The sequence below is a fragment of the Agrilus planipennis genome, unplaced genomic scaffold (genome assembly GCF_000699045.2).
Source record: "Agrilus planipennis isolate EAB-ADULT unplaced genomic scaffold, Apla_2.0 scaffold22, whole genome shotgun sequence".
Taxonomy (NCBI): domain Eukaryota; kingdom Metazoa; phylum Arthropoda; class Insecta; order Coleoptera; family Buprestidae; genus Agrilus; species Agrilus planipennis.
The window spans coordinates 64959-83868 of NW_020438874.1; the positions used below are offsets into that span (position 1 = coordinate 64959).

Below are 18910 nucleotides of genomic sequence, written 5' to 3' on the forward strand. Positions count from 1 at the left end.
GCCTAGTGGCGTCATTTCTTGGTCAGGCCGGAAACTTATCAATCCACCCTCGTATATGTTGTTTGTATAATCAATTAATTGAAAATTAAGCAACCGTTCTTTTGTTATTTTGTTTTAAATTATTAATTAGTTGATAATTGCTTAGCAGGTCAAAAGTCAAAAATTTCGTAAAGTTTAAAGCCGGTAATATAAATTCTCTAGGTATTGATAAACAAAAATAGCTTTACTTATTTATTAGGTACTATTTATTACTATCATTTATAATTGTTTTGTTCTAATTCGATCACTGGTTCACTGTCCATTAATATGCCCAGTTTTGAAAAATTCTCACGATTAATGTAAAAATTTATTTTAAATTTCTTACCCACTATAAAGCACCTTATGAATCGAACCGAGACCTTTGGGCTTTACGGACCAATACCATTAATGCCAAAGGTTCCGGGTTCGATTCCCGGCGACAGTGTGACTACGGCACCAAAGGTAATTTAAAGTGGGTAAGGAATTGAAAATTAATTTTCACATTAATATTTGATTTTAACCACTATTAAATGTCAGTGTTTCATATATATAATTCTCACGAGTTGCCACTGTTTTTAAACAGCACGCCCTGTCAATCTTACTATTTATGATGTTGATTACATTAACAGTAAGTACATTATTTGCGATGTTTGAACAAATATTATGTTTGTAATGTAACTTAAGTAGCTGTTTAATAAGCTAAAACATGATCTCATATTTTGAGTGAACTTTGGTATTTTAAAAATCGTTTTGTCGATCAGGTATAAATTCGCAATCATAAAAGTTGCAGGAGCTCCTCTTCAGGTGCTTGCGGGAACGAAACGGAATTCGAGCGTAAAATTGAAAAATTCAGCACTCACTGCTTTGAATCGATAAAGTAAAACAAGGAAAAGGCCTGAAGAAGTCTTCAGTCTGTTTCAAACAGAAAGACAGTGGAATAAATCTTTATTCATGAGATTGGTCTGACTAGTGCTTTCTGCTTTTTTTTGCCGCAGGCACATATTTTGTCAGAATGACAAGTACAATGTTGTAAATCTTGGCTTATGTAACATATTGAATTAATAACTAACTGATGCTTATTTTGCAGCTAAATAAGCATAATACAAACATTAAAAAAGAAATTTTAGAAAATGAATTGAACCTCCAAAGACCTAAGTAATTGTTCTTTCTTTTAACTTTTTATTTCTTAAGTATTCTATTATTAACATCCATTTCAGTCCTTTATAACTTTGTTTCCTTATCAAAAATGTCTTTTAAAATACTTCGTTATTCTTCAATCTTTCACCTCTCCATTCATTTTCGAAATCTAAATCTTGCTATTATCTAATTTTCTTTAGTTATTAAGCATCGTCATCATCTTCCTTATGACACCTCTATTTTATTTTCAACTGACTTCAAAAAGGTTCTTATTTCAACTGTATTTTCCTTGTTTTGGCTCATTTTTCAATCATCTTGCCCCCTGTAGGTTATCCTTTGTATATCCCCGTTTAATATGTCTTATGCTGTTTTATTCGAGACCTAATACCAATCCAGTATATCTTTTCTGCAAAAATAATTCTTTATTTGTAGTTTTTACATACAAATAGGTACCTTGTTCTAATTTTCTTTCCTGAAGTTATTAAGTAATGATATATCTATGTATATGCAAACGAATTATTAATATTACGTGTTCATCTTAAAATACATGTAAAATTAAAGTTGCTGAATATTTTATAAAGTCTTGTGGGTTCTCATTCGCTCTGATAGAATATGCAAACCTTACGGACTGACTTCTCTCTATAACACCTACGCTGAGCGAAATTGAACGGTTTTCCATTACGCTATTTATAAATTTAGGGCCGCCCGAATTTGCAGAGGCGCTAACAAAATTAGTTTATCACACTCTAGTGTTTACGTCTTCCGAGCGAAATTTAAATTTAATTTGCTCAAAAATACGCGATAAAACACTTACTTACCTTAGCAACCAAAATTTTCAAACAATACGATCTGTAAAAACCGTTCCTAATTACTTATTAGTAAGTATATATTCTTTCATTATATTGATTTAAAGAATATACAGTGGAATTCGTTTATTATGATTCCGCCTGTATTGACCAACCGCTTAATATGAAGTAATTGCAGTGTTAAGTTTGGTTTTCATATTAAATTCTCTATAGGAAACTTTGGATATAATGACTCCGTTTAAAATGTCATATCGTTTATTATGACTGATTCTCAAGAAATCATATCCGGCTATAGTGACCCAAATGATTAATAATAACATTTTCGCTCATTTTTCTGNTTCTATTTATTACATCTTGTGTATATTGATATTACAATTCATCGTTCTTTTTCTTTTTCTGTTAATAAATATATACAACTTGTAGTTTTTCTCTCTATTAAACTAAATAACTAACCAAAACAGAATGTTGTTTATTTTCTAAGACTATGCTTTGTATAACGCCCGCTTAGTATGACGTGTTTGTCATTTCCTTTCGATGTCATTATAAGCGGATTCTGCTGTATTTTGGTATGTTACTGTTAGTCTTCCATAACTTTATTTCTCAAAGTTTTTGTATAAAAACATCTCGGAAAGGGGTTAATTTAAATTCCTCTCATTGGGACATCTTTGAACAAAATATTGTGCAACCCCCAAATATTTTTTTCGAATTCTCTGAGGATTGCAACGCTCACTGTGAGATTTACTACTCTATAGTACTAGTATGTCTGTAAAATTCATCTTTGACTTCGTTTTATTCCTTCGTCAAAAATCGTTTGCTTTTTCATTTCCATTTTTATTGAATCTGTAACACCAACCAGCTGGATTTAAAATTTTCAGGGTTAGTTTCATTGCTCTGTAGGTACTGTGGAGAGTTAAAATGTTCACCTATTAATTATTTCAGAATATCTCGTGAACAGTATCGATCTAATCATACAAAAGCTTGTACGTTCATTGCCAAATATCCACGGGCTGTTGTATCACAATGGACCTGAATAACGTATGAAGTGTCGCATAGCTGAATTTGGTTTCTGATGGTTAATAAAATATGTAATAATGTAGTAACAGCTTTATTTCTTTTTTTTTAGTCCTGAATATGTCTTACTGTTTGTATTATTATGTAATTGGATTTCTTATGAAGTAATTGAAAATAGAATAATAAATCAAAAGTCACTCCAACTTGGCTTATGACTTTTTATTTACAAAATGTCAGGGGAAGATTGATAAATAACTTAAAGATTAAGTTAAAGGTACCTATATTACCTTTCCTCAAAAAAGTTTTCTGTTAAAACCTTAAGTCTATTCATCATCATCACATCATCGTCATGCGTCTGGTTGGGCACGCACTTTCACTCTCTCCTATCCCGAGCTAATCTTCGCATTTCCCTGAATCTAGAACATCCCACATCCCAACTAAGTTTTTAACTGGTACCAAGTACATTACTGCGTGGTTTGTGTAAATTCCATAATCAAGGGTGGTAATGTGCCTACCCTGAAAAATCCTTACACCGTTGGTGTTATTTACAATAATAAAATATTTATTTCAACCTTAACATAGGAGTCAATTAGTTGAAGTAGTTTACACTTTTTGTTCATGTTTTTACACGTTTTGTGTAATACCGTCTATGTATATAAAATAAATGATAAAATCAGAAAATTAAACTAGCGATTCCATGAAGTATTATCAAAGTTTGTACAAAATCATTTACTTATGGGAAATATGATAGGTACTTATCAATTTTTGAATTTTTGTAAGAATTTATCCTTCTTGGAAAAGGTGAGGTTTATTAGACGTAATAAATAAATTTTGTTATTGGTTTTATTGTATATTGTAGTTTAAAACCACGCAACTAATTTACACATGTTTTGTTACACCTTTTTTGTGTGTTGCATATTATTAATGGGTGTGCATTGAAACTGCAAATTTCGACATTAAATTACGATCAGCTGTTAGGTTACGTAAAATTTTGGCATAAAGAGAAATGTCAGAGTGCGCCGTAAATCTTTCTCAAAGTTAATGTTACTAGGCAATCATATGTAGGTATATGAAAACTAATCGTATATTCCTTTCAGATATGCTCCATACTTTCCCTAAGACTGCAGTTGCCTTTTTTTTTTAAGTTTCTTATTTGCTTTTCGTTTCTGTCCTTTTGTATGAAGTAAAGGTCTTTCTAATCATTTTATATTTTTTCTAGATATATTAATGGAGTGTTGTGTACCTGTACGTAGTTCCAGTGTAAGATGTATTATTTTTGAAGTTAAACCTACTTTTATTTTCTCTATAAAATCATGTTTGTTTAGTTACTAATTTATTTTTCGAATGAAATAGAACGGAACATTAAACGAAAAGTGTAGAAAACTCATTTCATTTAAATAATCACCTCTTTTGTATATTTAACTTGAAGGATTTCAGGGAATAACATGGAAACTCATTTCCCAGTTAGTTTAATGAAGCTGTACAAAGTGTCTATAGTTACTTACTGTTCTTCGGATTAGAAGTTAAATGTGGCTTTGGCTAAAATCCAGTTCGCTACATCTGTACTTAGTCCATTATATACGTATAGGAAAACTTGGAAAATTAATTACAGTTGTCGTTTGTTCACGGTGTTTTCAAAAGAATAAGGGACTGAAATTAAAAATTGGTTCAGTACTTATACGGAGTCGGTTGTAAAAATACCACAGAATTCTTTAAAAAATGATAAAATGTCACTTTAAATTTTTCATAATTAGTACAGGTATTTTTATTTATTCGGTCGTAGTTTGTAGCAATTGGAGTGATCCCTTAGATCCCCGATCTTATCGAGCGCAAATATACTAAATTAAACTGAAAACGAAAGAAATTATTAAGTTGCCTGAATTCACATAATTAAAGAGACTAATTTTGCATAAAAACAAAAATATTTTTAATCCAAAGAAATACCACAAAAACCATGACTTCCTCTTGACGAACATGGTTAGTATCATGGAAGTTTTTAATCTCTAACATGCCAACCGGCAGATTACGAATGTTGGGATATATCAGTTGAAACAAAACACAAATTTTGATTTCATGTAGAATACAAAAATATAACTTCGTATTTTATCCAATACTTATTCCAGTTTAACTTAATCGTTTAACATCGATTCTATCTAAAGTCGAATGAAGAAGGTCCAGTTTTAACATTTTATTTTTTTTTACATTTAGTCAGGAATTTACTACCTACATACTAAAATATTTATAGTGTTTGTATAATCAATTAACATTCTGGCACAACAAAAAGTAATATGTACCTATATTAATGTAGTTGTGCTCGTATTTTTGTAGGGTATTGAGATAGCTTCAATTTATAAAAAGTTGTTGCTGGTACAGATTACTGACATATGGTTTAAATTGTAATGTGTGTCATGTTGCCGGTCGTTTACCCACATTGTTATCCTGGTACCTTTATTATTAACCACGCGAAAATGTCTAGACTTTTACAGAGTTGAACAAAGCCCTTTACCGACGCTGTCCGTCGCCACTTTACGACGCGACGTCGGCGTCGGTTCACGCCACTCGTTGCCAGTTCCCTGGCAACGCTTGCCTACTTATAATCGCCAGTTGCTGTCAATCCTTCGCATTTACGCCCTTTTTCGATTTCCACATCTTTCATCATTTTCCGTCCAATATCCGTAATAAAAATGGGTCGATTCCGTGTTTTTTTTTTGTATCCGATCGGACCCCCTTCAGACCATTGCACTTACACTGATCCTAGAGTTTGCAATGGCTTATCATATATACTAATGGCGAGTTGAGAACTGCACATAAGGATATTCTATTTATTACATGCAATTATCAAAGGGCGACATCATATTTTCTTAAAAATTCAACATTGTATAAAAAAATCGAATTATTTATAATTATATTTAAATGGACCTTGTTGGAGTATACGTAATCCTAAAATGTAGCATCGTACTACAGATGGCGTTTACCGCGCGATTTGTCGTATTTTCTAAAACGCGCTGTTAATACAGCAGGTAAAAGTTGGTCCGTGTTCTGTCGGAGCTGTCTGCGACGCGATGATGAGATCCAAAAAGATCGAAATCGCGATCCGCGTCTGGCAGTTTCGACAGAATACAGACCACTTCGAATTATTTTATTCAACATTGTATAATAACCTTCAGTCACCTTTTCGTATAAATAGTAAAGTCCAATTTAAAGCTTTCGAAAGATATTACTCTTTACTCAAAAGATTTTGAGATTAGGGTAGTTTTCAGAGAAACAAGGGATATATTTTTCATCATCATAAAGTCGTCAGTCCTAGGAGTGGTTGAACACGCATCTCCACTTTACAGTTACACCTCCTACGGCTTTCTTTGTTCGCTCTGTCAATAATTTTATATTTATTTATATTGTTTCACCTTACGTAACTTAAATTTGTATTACCTATATTGTTTTCATTCCTTTTTAGCATTACCTTGTTACTTATTATAACCCTGAGAGTAACGTAGACGCGGTGTTACTTGTGCTTTCACAGAAACGGGAAAATATTGCTTAATGATTCAACATAATATTATACAATAATAATGAAACCAAACAAATGACAGATTCACCGTATAAACACGTGTTATGCGGTTTAACAATAAATAATGCTCCAACTGCCATATCCGGATTCGATTACTGTTAATGATACTTTCTTCCGGTTTCTGTGTCAATAGTAAAAGATAAACGAAAACGAACACAGGAAAGGATTAAATTCTATCCACCTACCCATAGAATATATGGATTAAACAAAACCTAAAATAATAAGGAAATAATAATAAAATACAAGAAAATACATCCGCAATGGTCCAGTTAACAATTGCACTGTTTTATTAGTTACGTGGCCATATTAGAAAATTCCAGGTTTTTCAGATTTGACTCCTAACATTTCCATTGTCTCAAGGCCTAACGAGTCTTTATCTGCTAATTCTTGTTAGATTTGTAGGCACACATTGAATATTATGCATGCTATGACCTAGAGGTTATACCTTATTTTGCAGTAATGAGAAATCAGGAAATTGTTAGGTATATGGTTACCGAAGAAACAATTCTTTACTTATTTATTGCTTTCACATGACTTAGTTTTACAACAATCAGGTAACGTAACATGAGGACAGACGGAAGTTCTTAAAGACAAATAGTCTGAAACGATGTGTGGGAAAATTTTATTGTTCACGTAATTAACAACACGTTAAATAAAGTCATTTTATTATTAACTAACCTTAGAAAAATAAAATCAATAGCATTATAAAAAAAATACAGCTCATTCTTTAAGGACTTGACAATTGCTTTGTCTATAAGTTTTTGATTTAAATTTACGAATATTCTGGAAACAAGTGGTGTTATGGTTGGTTTCACAATTTCTCCTTCGTTTCCTTTTTAGGAGAATTGCAGGTACAAAAGGTACATTTTCCGGCTTTTTTGCCTCCAAGCAGAGAGAAAATTGTGCTGAGTGAGAGCACTTCACAAAGAGCTAACTCGAACGGGAATGCTGTACTTCGTTTTTACCCAATTGAAAAACTTTTTGCGGAAAAAAAGTGCATCCGGTTACCTACTTCACACTAATTTGGTCCAATGTCAGGATTTTTCATTAACTTTATGTTTATTCTAACAGGAACTCTTAATACTTAACTGCAAAAGACTCAATCAATTGTATTTTTACTGAAGGCCATAATAACACCCTGATTAAATTTTTATTATGATATTTTGCTTCCATTTGGTGTATATCCTGGCAGTTATCCTTTGCTCGTGCCCACGATAGTGTTCTCGTATTCTCTATATTGTAGTTCTAGTAACTTTCGTCTTGTTTCTTAAATAGTAAATCGTCCTGGATATTTTATTATCCCGTAAAGGAGCTTAACATAGAGCTGGTACGCGTTATAAACCCGAGAAAAATACGAGCAGCAGTCGCTGAATTGAAAATTCATCGTACAGATCCAGAAACTATCCTAGGGGATAAATGTAAAATATGTATAACTATAACCGCATGTAAAATAAAACTTTTGTGAGGCTTGAATACATATTACAAATTTTATTTATGCAGAGATCTCCACCTAAGATGATGAAAATTCTAGAAAAATACTCATCTGGTTTTAGAATTTAATAATAATGTGTTGCTAAGCGCAAAATTGATGAATGTTAGGACTAATTTCGATAACTTTTTTGAAGATATTCCTTTAAGTGCGAGGAAGGTTTTTATGAAGACTTCTTCCTCGGGAATCCGACACTACCCAGTCGTACAGACGGCTGGGTGTCTTTTGAAGATTTCCCCTCTTCCACGAAAACATTAAAAAAAAAATGAAGAGAAAAATTGCCCAAAAAAACGTAAAAACTAAATTCAAACTGTTCCTAACTGTAAATTCTAGGGAATTGTCAAATGTATGACGGAGCATCACTTGAGCACAGCTGAACCGATTTGACTGATTTACTTGAAACTTGGGTTTTGTGCTGTATCCTGAAAAGTGTCAAAAATTAAAAATAGTTTATTGACTTTTACTTATTCATTACACTTACACCTTGTAAAGTTTTAATGCGCTCTTCGCAATGACTATAAATTTATTATTACATTGTTCGTTACATTAAAGTGCTTGTAAACTTCTTAATGGAATATAGAAGAAAAATTCATTTAGCGTTGCTTTTACCGTGATTGCTACTCGTCCTCTTCTACTAATAAAGGAAAGCAATTAAAACGAAACATTTAAAGCAGCTTTAACGTTCCAGCCGGAACTTGTAAATGTTTTATGAGTGTTGACACTTTTTCTGATGACTCTTCATTTATTTCAAACTTCTTCAGCTTCTGACTGCACCTACTTCAAATATGAATAGTAGCTTAAGTTCTCGAGAAACGCTTAAAGCTATTTATTTCTTGGCTAAGTTGTTTATTTTCCTAGCACATTTACATAAACTTTAATTTAAACTTTTTAGAGAAAGCTTCATATGAGAAGAAAGATGTTATTCCGACAACGCAAAGTGTTATTATAAAAGATTAATGATTAGATAAACGGAACGGCTTTAATTCAGATATAAGTTTAAGATTTATAAAGATAGCCAATAGAATGACTATGTTTTCCTCTCCCAAAGGGACAAAAATAAAAGAAATTGTAATATAATTATCTAATTTAATATAATATGTGTAAAAATCTAATTAACAGAAACGGAATATTCTTTGCATTGGAATATTAATATTTAACGAGTTGTAGATATACTTATATATCGAAGACGCCATCAACATCATTAAAGACAGTACAACTGTAGGGATAGATGTGCAAGGGCAAAAGATTAGTATGCTTAGATTTGCAGATGATATAGCAGTATTAGCATCTAGCAAGGAGGACCTAGAGATAGCTTTAAATAAAATGGAAGCGGTACTGACAGATCAGTACTGTATGAAAATAAATAAAAGTAAAACTAAAATACTGGTATGCAAGGGAAGAAAAAGTAGGGAAAGAGCGAATATAAAGATAGGAGACGAAAAATTAGAAGAAGTGGCTGATTTTAGATACCTAGGAAGTCAGATAAGTCAGGATGGAAGGAGTAGTAGGGATATAAAGCAGAGGATAGCGCAGGGTCGTGTCGCCTTTAATAAAAAGAAGTCACTTCTATGCTCGCGAACGGTTAATTTAGAAATTCGAAAAAGGTTGTTAAAGGTGTATGTTTGGAGCACGGCGTTGTACGGGTGCGAAACATGGACAGTGGGAGCGGCGGAAAAGAAAAGGTTAGAAGCGTTCGAAATGTGGTGTTATAGGCGGATGATGAGGATATCGTGGGTAGAAAAGGTTAGAAATGAAGAGGTATTGGAAAGAATAGGAGAACAGAGGACTCTATGGAAGTCAATAAAAAATAGGCGAGATAGGTTGGTAGGACACCTTCTCAGGCATGAAGGTCTAGTCAGAGACATATTAGAGGCAGAAACAGGAGTTAGGAGGGGTAGAGGTAGACCTAGATTAGATTACTGTTCGCAAATAGTTAAGGATGTGGGCTGTTCTAGTTTTAGGGAAATGCGAAGTTTAGCTCAGGATAGGAAAGAGTGGAGGTACGTGTCCAACCAGTCTTAGGACTGATGACCTTATGATGATGATGATGAGATATACTTTATTGAAATTTCGTAGGAAAAATACTTGTCTGTTCTGCGCCAAACTCTAATACCTACCACATTATGATTGCTTGTAATTGCTAACTAACTATTTTAGATTGTATTTTGCCTTTTGAATCCGTTTCCTTTATTCGAATAAGCGAATTAATGACGGATAGGTATCACGGAATTAGTCTCATCATTTTTGCTTTGTTCGTTCACTTCTGGGACGCCGAATTGTTTAGGCGTCTAAAATGGACGCTTCGCCGTGTCAAACATCGACGCTCATCCCTTGCTACTACCTGTGGAGTAAAAATAGCAATTCGAACGATGCTACGAGCCGGACGGTAGGTAATTAACCGATAGGTTAGTGTGAAAAGCTCCAACCTAACGCAAACACAACGCAATCCAACGAGTGGCATTTTGGTTTGGTCGGAAATGGTTTGTACTTTCGTTTTTTAAAGATATTTCCGTTCATGTTTTGATGGCCACATCCATGAAGTTTTGGTGTGAAATATCGTCGAGTTTTTTCGTTATTCTTACTCATAAGTGCACCTGTTTCAAATATTACTTTGAACGCTTTCTTCTTCATCATAAAGTGTAGTTTTGGAATAAAAATAAATGAGAGTTCTTTGCTATTACGTATTAGACTTTTAACTCTTTATAAAGTTCAGCTATGACAGAATATAAACAAAGAAATATACCTAATAAAACTGAAAGAATGATTGGTAGAATAAGGAAGCATTTTTTCTGCTCAAGTTTATAAAGCCATCTCTTGAAAGAATTTTCCTATCAACGTCTTCCTAGCGTGCGTGACTGGCATCTTCACGACTTTAGGAAGTTTTCCAATGAAACTCGAAACCATCTAGAAGTTTTGTTACAATAATAAACAGTACTTTGGTGCTTTTCTAAGAAATAATTTCATGAATATGTTTTTATAATAATTTGTTTAAACTAAGCGGAACTTAATTTTGAAAACATAGGCATAATTAAATAATACAAGTTCATATTTCTTTTTCTCTGAAACTATAAATTGTTTGTTTTATACATAGAACTGTTGTGCGTGATTTATTTCAGAATTTTAACTCACAAAGTTTGGAAAGATACTGAAGGAAGTATTGATGCCCATTTTGCTCTAAAATAAAGAAACATTAAGTGACCAAGAATTTTTTTCGGTAATGCGATTTGTAAAATTTTTACCACAATTCGCATATTGACATTAAGTCCTCGTAGAGTCTCATGGGTACAATGATAATTACTGGAGGTGACTTAAGATCGTTTAACTTACCAGGGGCATAAAATAAATCGTGAAATTCAATTTCATCGATTAAAAGGTAAATTTAAAAGGATCGCAATTAGTAACAAATGTGACAATTTAGTACTAAACGGTAAAACAATTATCGTAATCAAATGTTGCAATACTGCCATCGCACTCGGTCCGTTGTCGTTTTCGCATTTCCCACTGAAGTAAATCGTCGCAGTCTCGGAACGGATTGTTCTCCAGCAGGAGTTTTGTTATGCGAGGAACGCCTTTGTAGTCGAGAATTCTTACGCTTATCTGACTCACGAATGGATTTATCGGTAATTGAGTGGAGCGGCGCGGACTGTCTTCCAACGTTTATATTTTATAACATTCCCGCTATCTCTAAATAGACAAAGTGATTCCTCACATGTAGATATTTATTCATGAGGCATTCGGCCAACTACATTTAGCAAAATACAATAATACAAAACTGTTTTTTTTCAGCACTGAAATCGGGTACTCCAAGAATCTATTTTCGAAAAATACGAAAATAATGTAGGTTTCTCTATTGATGTCCTTTTATAATCCTTTAAAGGAACGTTTTCATAAAACAATGATTGGGCTTTTGGATTATCAGAATAATGTTCAATTTTGCATATTGCAAAAGAAACATTCTTACTCTTTTCAGTGACTGGATTAATAAAAAAATCTGTTACTATTCATGAACTGTTCATCCTTATCATAGAATCAATATTTCTTACATACAGTAGAACCTCGATAAGATAAAGACCAAGGGAAACGTAAAATAATTTGAGTTACTGAGGTTTTTACTTACTAAGGGTTTAAATTTAAGCTTTAAAATTATGGATTTCCAGTGACTGTCCTACATTGTCTAAACCGTGTAAACAAGCATTTTTCTAAATTAGGAAATTCAGCAATTCTTCGTCTTTTACAGAGAAGACTTTCTCCCGACTCGAACCACTTTTCATTGCTTACTGAGGTGCGATGCCCAAATTATTCGTTTAAGTTATAGAGGGTTTTTATTTTAAGTAATAAAGGTTTTGCACTCCGAGGGGAAGGGAACACAAAATTTTATGAATTTATAGAGGTTATTACGTTATCGAGGTTTAAGTTATCAAGGTTCTACTGTGTTGGTAAGGAAATGGGTCAGTAATCCTAGCTGCTTACAAAATAGAGACATGAAGGAGGATCGTTAAATATTTGTTCACCAAACAGTCTTTCAAAGGTCGTATTCTATGTACTTACTTCTTGACTTATCAAATGCATTTTGTAATCGTTTGTTGTTTACTTAGAAGATAGTTTTACTCATAAAATTAAAAATTTAAATAACAGTGTTCTTATACCTACATTTCACTTTTAATGATATGTATTTGCTTTGATTTGCTTTACTTTACCAGTTCAATGAAATTCATTTTGGTGTAGTGAAATCATGCACTGATTTTCTTTTGTTGTCCAAGTTTCACTTTTACAAATTGGATATCTTGCTCACATTGTTGTACAGAATTTCTCTTTTTTTTTACGAAATTACATTTTTAATTTGTATTGCAGTCGAAATGAACAGTAAAAACTAATATTACTTTACTTTCTTTTATATCAATAAACTATAAAATATCTCAATTGAAGATCATCAGATTTTATCTACTTTCAAAGAAGTAGGATTTAATAGTACTGTTTGTGTCATTGGTCGGTACATAAATGAGATTTTCCTTGAATATCAAATAAATAGTTTTAGTGCACAGTGCACATCATAAAACGGAGTGTTATAAACTCAACTTCAATATGTGAATTGCAGATAGAATTCATTAATTCTGGAATGCAGCAGGAAGTTGTTAGGCGAATGAGTCTTATTATCGTTAGCTTCACTACACATGTATATGTGTGTATGTCTATTATGTATACCTGTATTCGTTTTGAAGTGCCTCTCCACTGTTACATAATACAAGTTAATAAATGCAAACACTCGCAAAATTCTAATTTTCTCCGTTTCTGAGTGCTTTTAGACTTTCAAATTGCTCTCAGTGTCTTAATATTGTACATGCAATAGTATTCAACATACGAAATTTGTACATTTTTATGAAATACTTGAAATGTAAGGTACTAGGTTTAGCAAAAAAGCTCGCACTGTTAGTTACATTAGTTTAGATGTATGGGGGTATTTCCTATTAATGGCAATTGGTAGTATATCAAATCATCATCATCCTTGCTACTACCTGTGGAGTAAAAATAGCAATTCGAACGATGCTACGAGCCGGACGGTAGGTAATTAACCGATAGGTTAGTGTGAAAAGCTCCAACCTAACGCAAACACAACGCAATCCAACGAGTGGCATTTTGGTTTGGTCGGAAATGGTTTGTACTTTCGTTTTTTAAAGATATTTCCGTTCATGTTTTGATGGCCACATCCATGAAGTTTTGGTGTGNAGCTCGCACTGTTAGTTACATTAGTTTAGATGTATGGGGGTATTTCCTATTAATGGCAATTGGTAGTATATCAAATCATCATCATAATAAAGTCGTCAGTCTTAAGACTGGTTGGACACGTACCTCCACTCTTTCCTTTCCTGAGCTAAACTTCGCATTTCCCTAAAACCAGAACAACCCACATCCTTAACTATTTGCGAACAGTAATATAATCTAGGTCTACCTCTACCCCTCCTAACTCCTGTTTCTGCCTCTAATATGTCTCTGACTAGACCTTCATGTCTGAGAAGGTGTCGTACCAACTTATCTTGCCTATTTCTTATTGACCTCCACAGAGTCCTCTGTTCTCCTATTCTTTCTAATACCTCTTCATTTCTAACCTTTTCTATCCACGTTATCCTCATCATTCGCCTATAACACCACCTTTCGAACGCTTCTAGCCTTTTTAAATCATATAAGTACGAAAAATAAACCAATTAAGTAAAGAATATTAAGGTCTTGATCAGCAATTTATCGATTTTGGATTGCGATTTCGTTAGTATTAGTTTCTAATTACGCAATCTCGATAGATCACCAACTAAATCGAAGTTACTACATTCAGTAGCATGGTGCATATAGTTTCAAGCTGTTGGCAGTATACCACTAAAGGCACTGATGAGTATTATAAGTCCGAAATCGTAATCCATATCAGTAATATATATTTAATTGGTTGGGAGAGGTATTAGAAAGAACAGGAGAACCGAGGACTCTATGGAAGTCAACAAGAAATAGTCCAGATAGGCTAGTAGAACACGTTCTCAACTATGAAACTCGTCAGAAACATATTAGAGGCAGAAACGGGAGTTAAGAGGGGTAGAGGTAGACCTACATTAGATTAATGTTCGCAGATAGTTTAAGATGTGGGTTGTTCTAGTTTTAGGGCAATGCAGAGATTAACTCAGGATAGGAAAGAGTGGAGGTGGGTGTCCAACCAGTCTTATGACTGACAGCCTTATGATGATAATGGTCCCTTTACAACAAGACTTTCCTGACACTAATAAGATACATATGTGCTATAGCCACTGTTAGTAATAAATGACAATATACTGCCAGTTATAGGCGTTCGAAATCGCCATCTGGCGTTCTCCGTAAATTGTTAACTAAGGGTATAGTATTCTTCATTTCCTGTTTACCTAAAATCTTTAATTTGACACGAAGGAATGGCTTCACGGAGAAAACTTAATTTTTATGACGACTCAAAAATTACAATTTTCAATTGTAAATGACTGAATTTGCCGTAGAAATAGTAGAATTTATTAGGTATCTTGTAATAACCGCTTTAATATTTAGGTAAATTTTCTATTTTCATTTTCTCCGAGTTGCAGCGCAACTAAACGAAACATCCGGAAATCATTAGTTTAGGATTCCCAAATAAATATCCAAATTATCGTCAGTTGATTATTCTTTTGAAGATTCCTTTTCATTTATATATTTTTGGTTTAACTATTCTTATACGTATGGAAAGCGATAAAATGGAATGAGTATCTTTGATGATACTACTGAAATAGCAACAAGGAAGTTCAACTCGAACACGAATGCGTCTTGCAGACAAAGCACAGTGCAGAAGTACAATGATATTTTAATACTATATTTCACTATACGGCTATATGAATACATGTATATAGCTAAAGAAACCGAAAAGAATTACATGGAATTTAATTTTTTTAGGCTGACGTGGAGACGTAAATTTTTGTGCAGTGTTTAAAAGGATTACAGCTATAGTGGCATTATGATATTGGCAAGTAAATTCATTTTCAATTTTTTACCCACTATAAACTACCTCAGGTTAAAGAGCATTGGTAAAGCCAAAGGCACCGGGTGCGATTCTCTGCGAGGGTGTGACAACAGCAACAAATTTTCCCCCATTAACCTGAGGTAGTTTATAGTGGGTAAAAAATTGAAAATGAATTTTCACATTTATTTTAATATAATATTGCATTACAAGCTGATTGTTTTTTATTAATAGATCTGTATTTAAAATTAGGAAGTGACTTGATGAAATGCTAGTTTCCATAAAAGGTTTAATAGGCTTTCACATTTCAAATTATGTGTTTATAAAAATATGGCTATTTCAGTATGCTACGTGTTTGGTTAATAAACTTTTTCTTGAAGAAAGTAGATAAAATTAATTATTAGCATATGTATATAAAAGCGAATACTTCAATTTAAATTTAGAGAGACTACTTGGCTATAAAAATAAATAAAATTAATACATAGTTTAAATAATTTTTCAGCAAACATCAATCTTTCAGAAAAGCGGCACTTGAACAATTGCCAAGAAATCAGAATAAAAATAGTCACTTTAGGTTAGTAAATGTGGAGAAATTTTCAGGTACATACATATCTTATTTAAACAGGATCGGAGATGTTTTCACCAGAAACTAATACAGAAAAGCACATTTGAATTTAATGTGATAATACTTACTTATCGTTTTTACAGCCATGTTTATGTATATGTTACGAATTAATTAGATTTGTTCATTTACCTACCAAATTTTCCATCTACAAACCGCTATTTTATGGTGGTACCCGCACAAAAAAGAAGTAATTAATTATTAGAATTATAGTCAGGGACGTGTATTTAATTCCAATATCCAATTAACTATCGACAATTTACTTAACCTAATTTAAACTCATTTATTATAGTGTTTCAAATTTTTCTTCAAAACCTAATTTCTACTTGCAACTTTGTCATTGACTTGCTATCAGATAATAAGTTTTGTACTACTAATGGTTCACGTACATGCAATACATGTATTTTTGATACCAGAGTATATATATAGTATATTTACGTACATGTAGATAAACGTTCATACATACAAGGTTTATATTATGCAATTACAATGTAACAAATTTGTTGTTTCTATACGTTCGTACACACTGCAATTGCAGTTGATTGTAATGTATTATGCATGAGCATATGTCAATTGCAGCTCTGTTTTTGTCAGAATTGATACACTTATACGTATAACATTAGAATGTTGATCAAATTTTTCCTAAAAGTTTATTGGTTTAGTGAACATAAAAGCAGAATAATTACAAAATGATTTACAATACAAACAATAACATAACAATAACATCTTAGCATTAGGTTAGTCATGTTCTTGGAGATTTCTTCCTTGTTTTAGCGGCAAAGAAATCGCCAGGACCTTGGCTAAACAGCCGGGAATCTACAGTGATTGACTGATGTGCTTTTCTTTTATGAAACAATATAGATGCTTTCTTGATTCTTTTCGAGAAAATTCTTTTTCATCACACATTCTTTTACGGTCATAGATAGTTGTACAAGATTTTTTATAATTATTTTTCTTATTTCACATAGACAATAAGGCTTTGTTATATTTAAATTTCCTTATTTCTCATTTATATTATTTTTTTGTATTATTATTTCTACAATTCGTTTTCTTTCTTTTGCAGATATCATGAAAATCATTCGTCGCTGCTTTCGGTTAATCGCGTTAAGTAATAATTTCGTTTTCGTATCATAATCCGAGCCTTTGGTCTTTCAAGGCCAACTTCGGTACTAATTATTCATGATGGCGACAACAGCTCGTAGGCGCGATCCAGACGACGATATTGCAGCCATAGCTAAGCAGATTTCGGATCAAGCCGAGGCAATTTATCAAAATTGGAAAGCTCGTGGATTAGCACCTGCAGAAATACTTAATTGTCATGCTGCAGGAGATACTTCCAGACTAGAGTAAGTACATTATCCCAATTAAAGGTACATCAATTTACTCTTCGACTTGCCGTAATAGTCACTAATGTAACCGATCGATAAGTAGGAGTTTAGCCTGTTTTATACCCTGTTTGTGATTCGTTGAATTTTATTTTAAAATTGTTGAAATTTCGAACAATTTGCCAACAATTTCAGTAAATCCATTGATCTAAATATACTTCATTTACTTTCTCTAGCGATGTGCCCCTTCCAATGTCTTGGATGCTCGCTGGCAAAATCGTAGGTAGGGATAAATAAGCTCATTATACTCTCGACTCTTATTCATTAAATATACTTTTTCATACAGTACCTGCTAAAAGTTTTGTTCAATCATGAATAGTAGTGCGAGTCGAAAATAAGCGTTAAAGCCTTTAATATGTCTTTAAGTATAAATAAACATATCGTTGATATTTTTAGTAGTAAATGGTACCAATAACAGCACATTTGAGCAATGAAATTGTAGTGGATAAAATGGTCAATTTTTCCGTGCAGTACTGTACGGAGTATACGCTCCTCACCGGTTAAGAGTTTGGCCGAGAGTCGTCTCCTTCCTTTTCTGACCTAGTGCTGTTCTTTTCTACTTTGCGCCGGTCAAACTGAAGGTCACATCGCTACAGAAAGTAAACGAACTATAATATTCATTTTAAACCATACTCTATTTCAAAATTCTGGACATTATTTACCTTTTATTTAGTTACACTACTGCCAGATTTCGAACGTAGCACATCATAAAAGCAAGTTGTTGACAGTATATTGCCATCTTCTGGCATTTACAACTAACTGCAGCATTTGTTTATACTTCTATTGCTCTTTTCTTCTTACGATTAGTTCTTCACAATTTACTTTACAAGGTTTTTTTAACACCCACTGCTCCAAAAACTTTTAAATGGATTGTTTGCCAAACGGCAAAAAAATTACCTTCCACAACATTACACGGAAATTCCTAATTTATCTTCGTTTTAGAAATAAATCTGCTATGTTTAAATCCAGGAAATTAATCACCTGTAGGCGTTTTATCTTTTACTGATTGATTTATATCTACCATTTACTTGTATACCTGTGTGTAACTTAAATTATTCCCATTGGTTATGTAACTGCTAATAGATACCAATTTGTTTAGTGTCCTGTTTGCAGATAAAAGAAAGAGTTTTGTCAATTCTAAACTAAAGAACACATTAGAATTGTAAATGTACCTACCTGATGTTTGTGTGTGTGGTTTTACAAGGATTTGCTTTGGTCTCAAATTGAAAAAGTCCGGCCTAGAAAGGTCAGTTTTAGTTTTAAATTTCAATCTCACTATCAGTATTACAGTTATTCTTTATACAAACATATGAATGAACTTTTAGTTTCTAGAAAATGAAAAGTCCTTTGCATTTGGATCAATTGATCGAATCTCTGAA

The 18910-nt window shown here is 32.8% G+C and overlaps 1 protein-coding gene across 1 annotated transcript in view; it reads left to right on the top strand.

The window, feature by feature from the left end:
* The window catches only part of LOC108732902 (serine/threonine-protein phosphatase 2A regulatory subunit B'' subunit beta), a 77957-nt gene that overhangs the window by 13536 nt on the left and 45511 nt on the right, over positions 1–18910 (top strand). Inside the window, exon 2 of the mRNA XM_025979904.1 lies at positions 17210–17492. Within this exon, the coding sequence (XP_025835689.1) occupies positions 17326–17492 (167 nt within the window). The 5' untranslated portion in view covers positions 17210–17325. The remainder of the gene's footprint in view (positions 1–17209; positions 17493–18910) is intronic.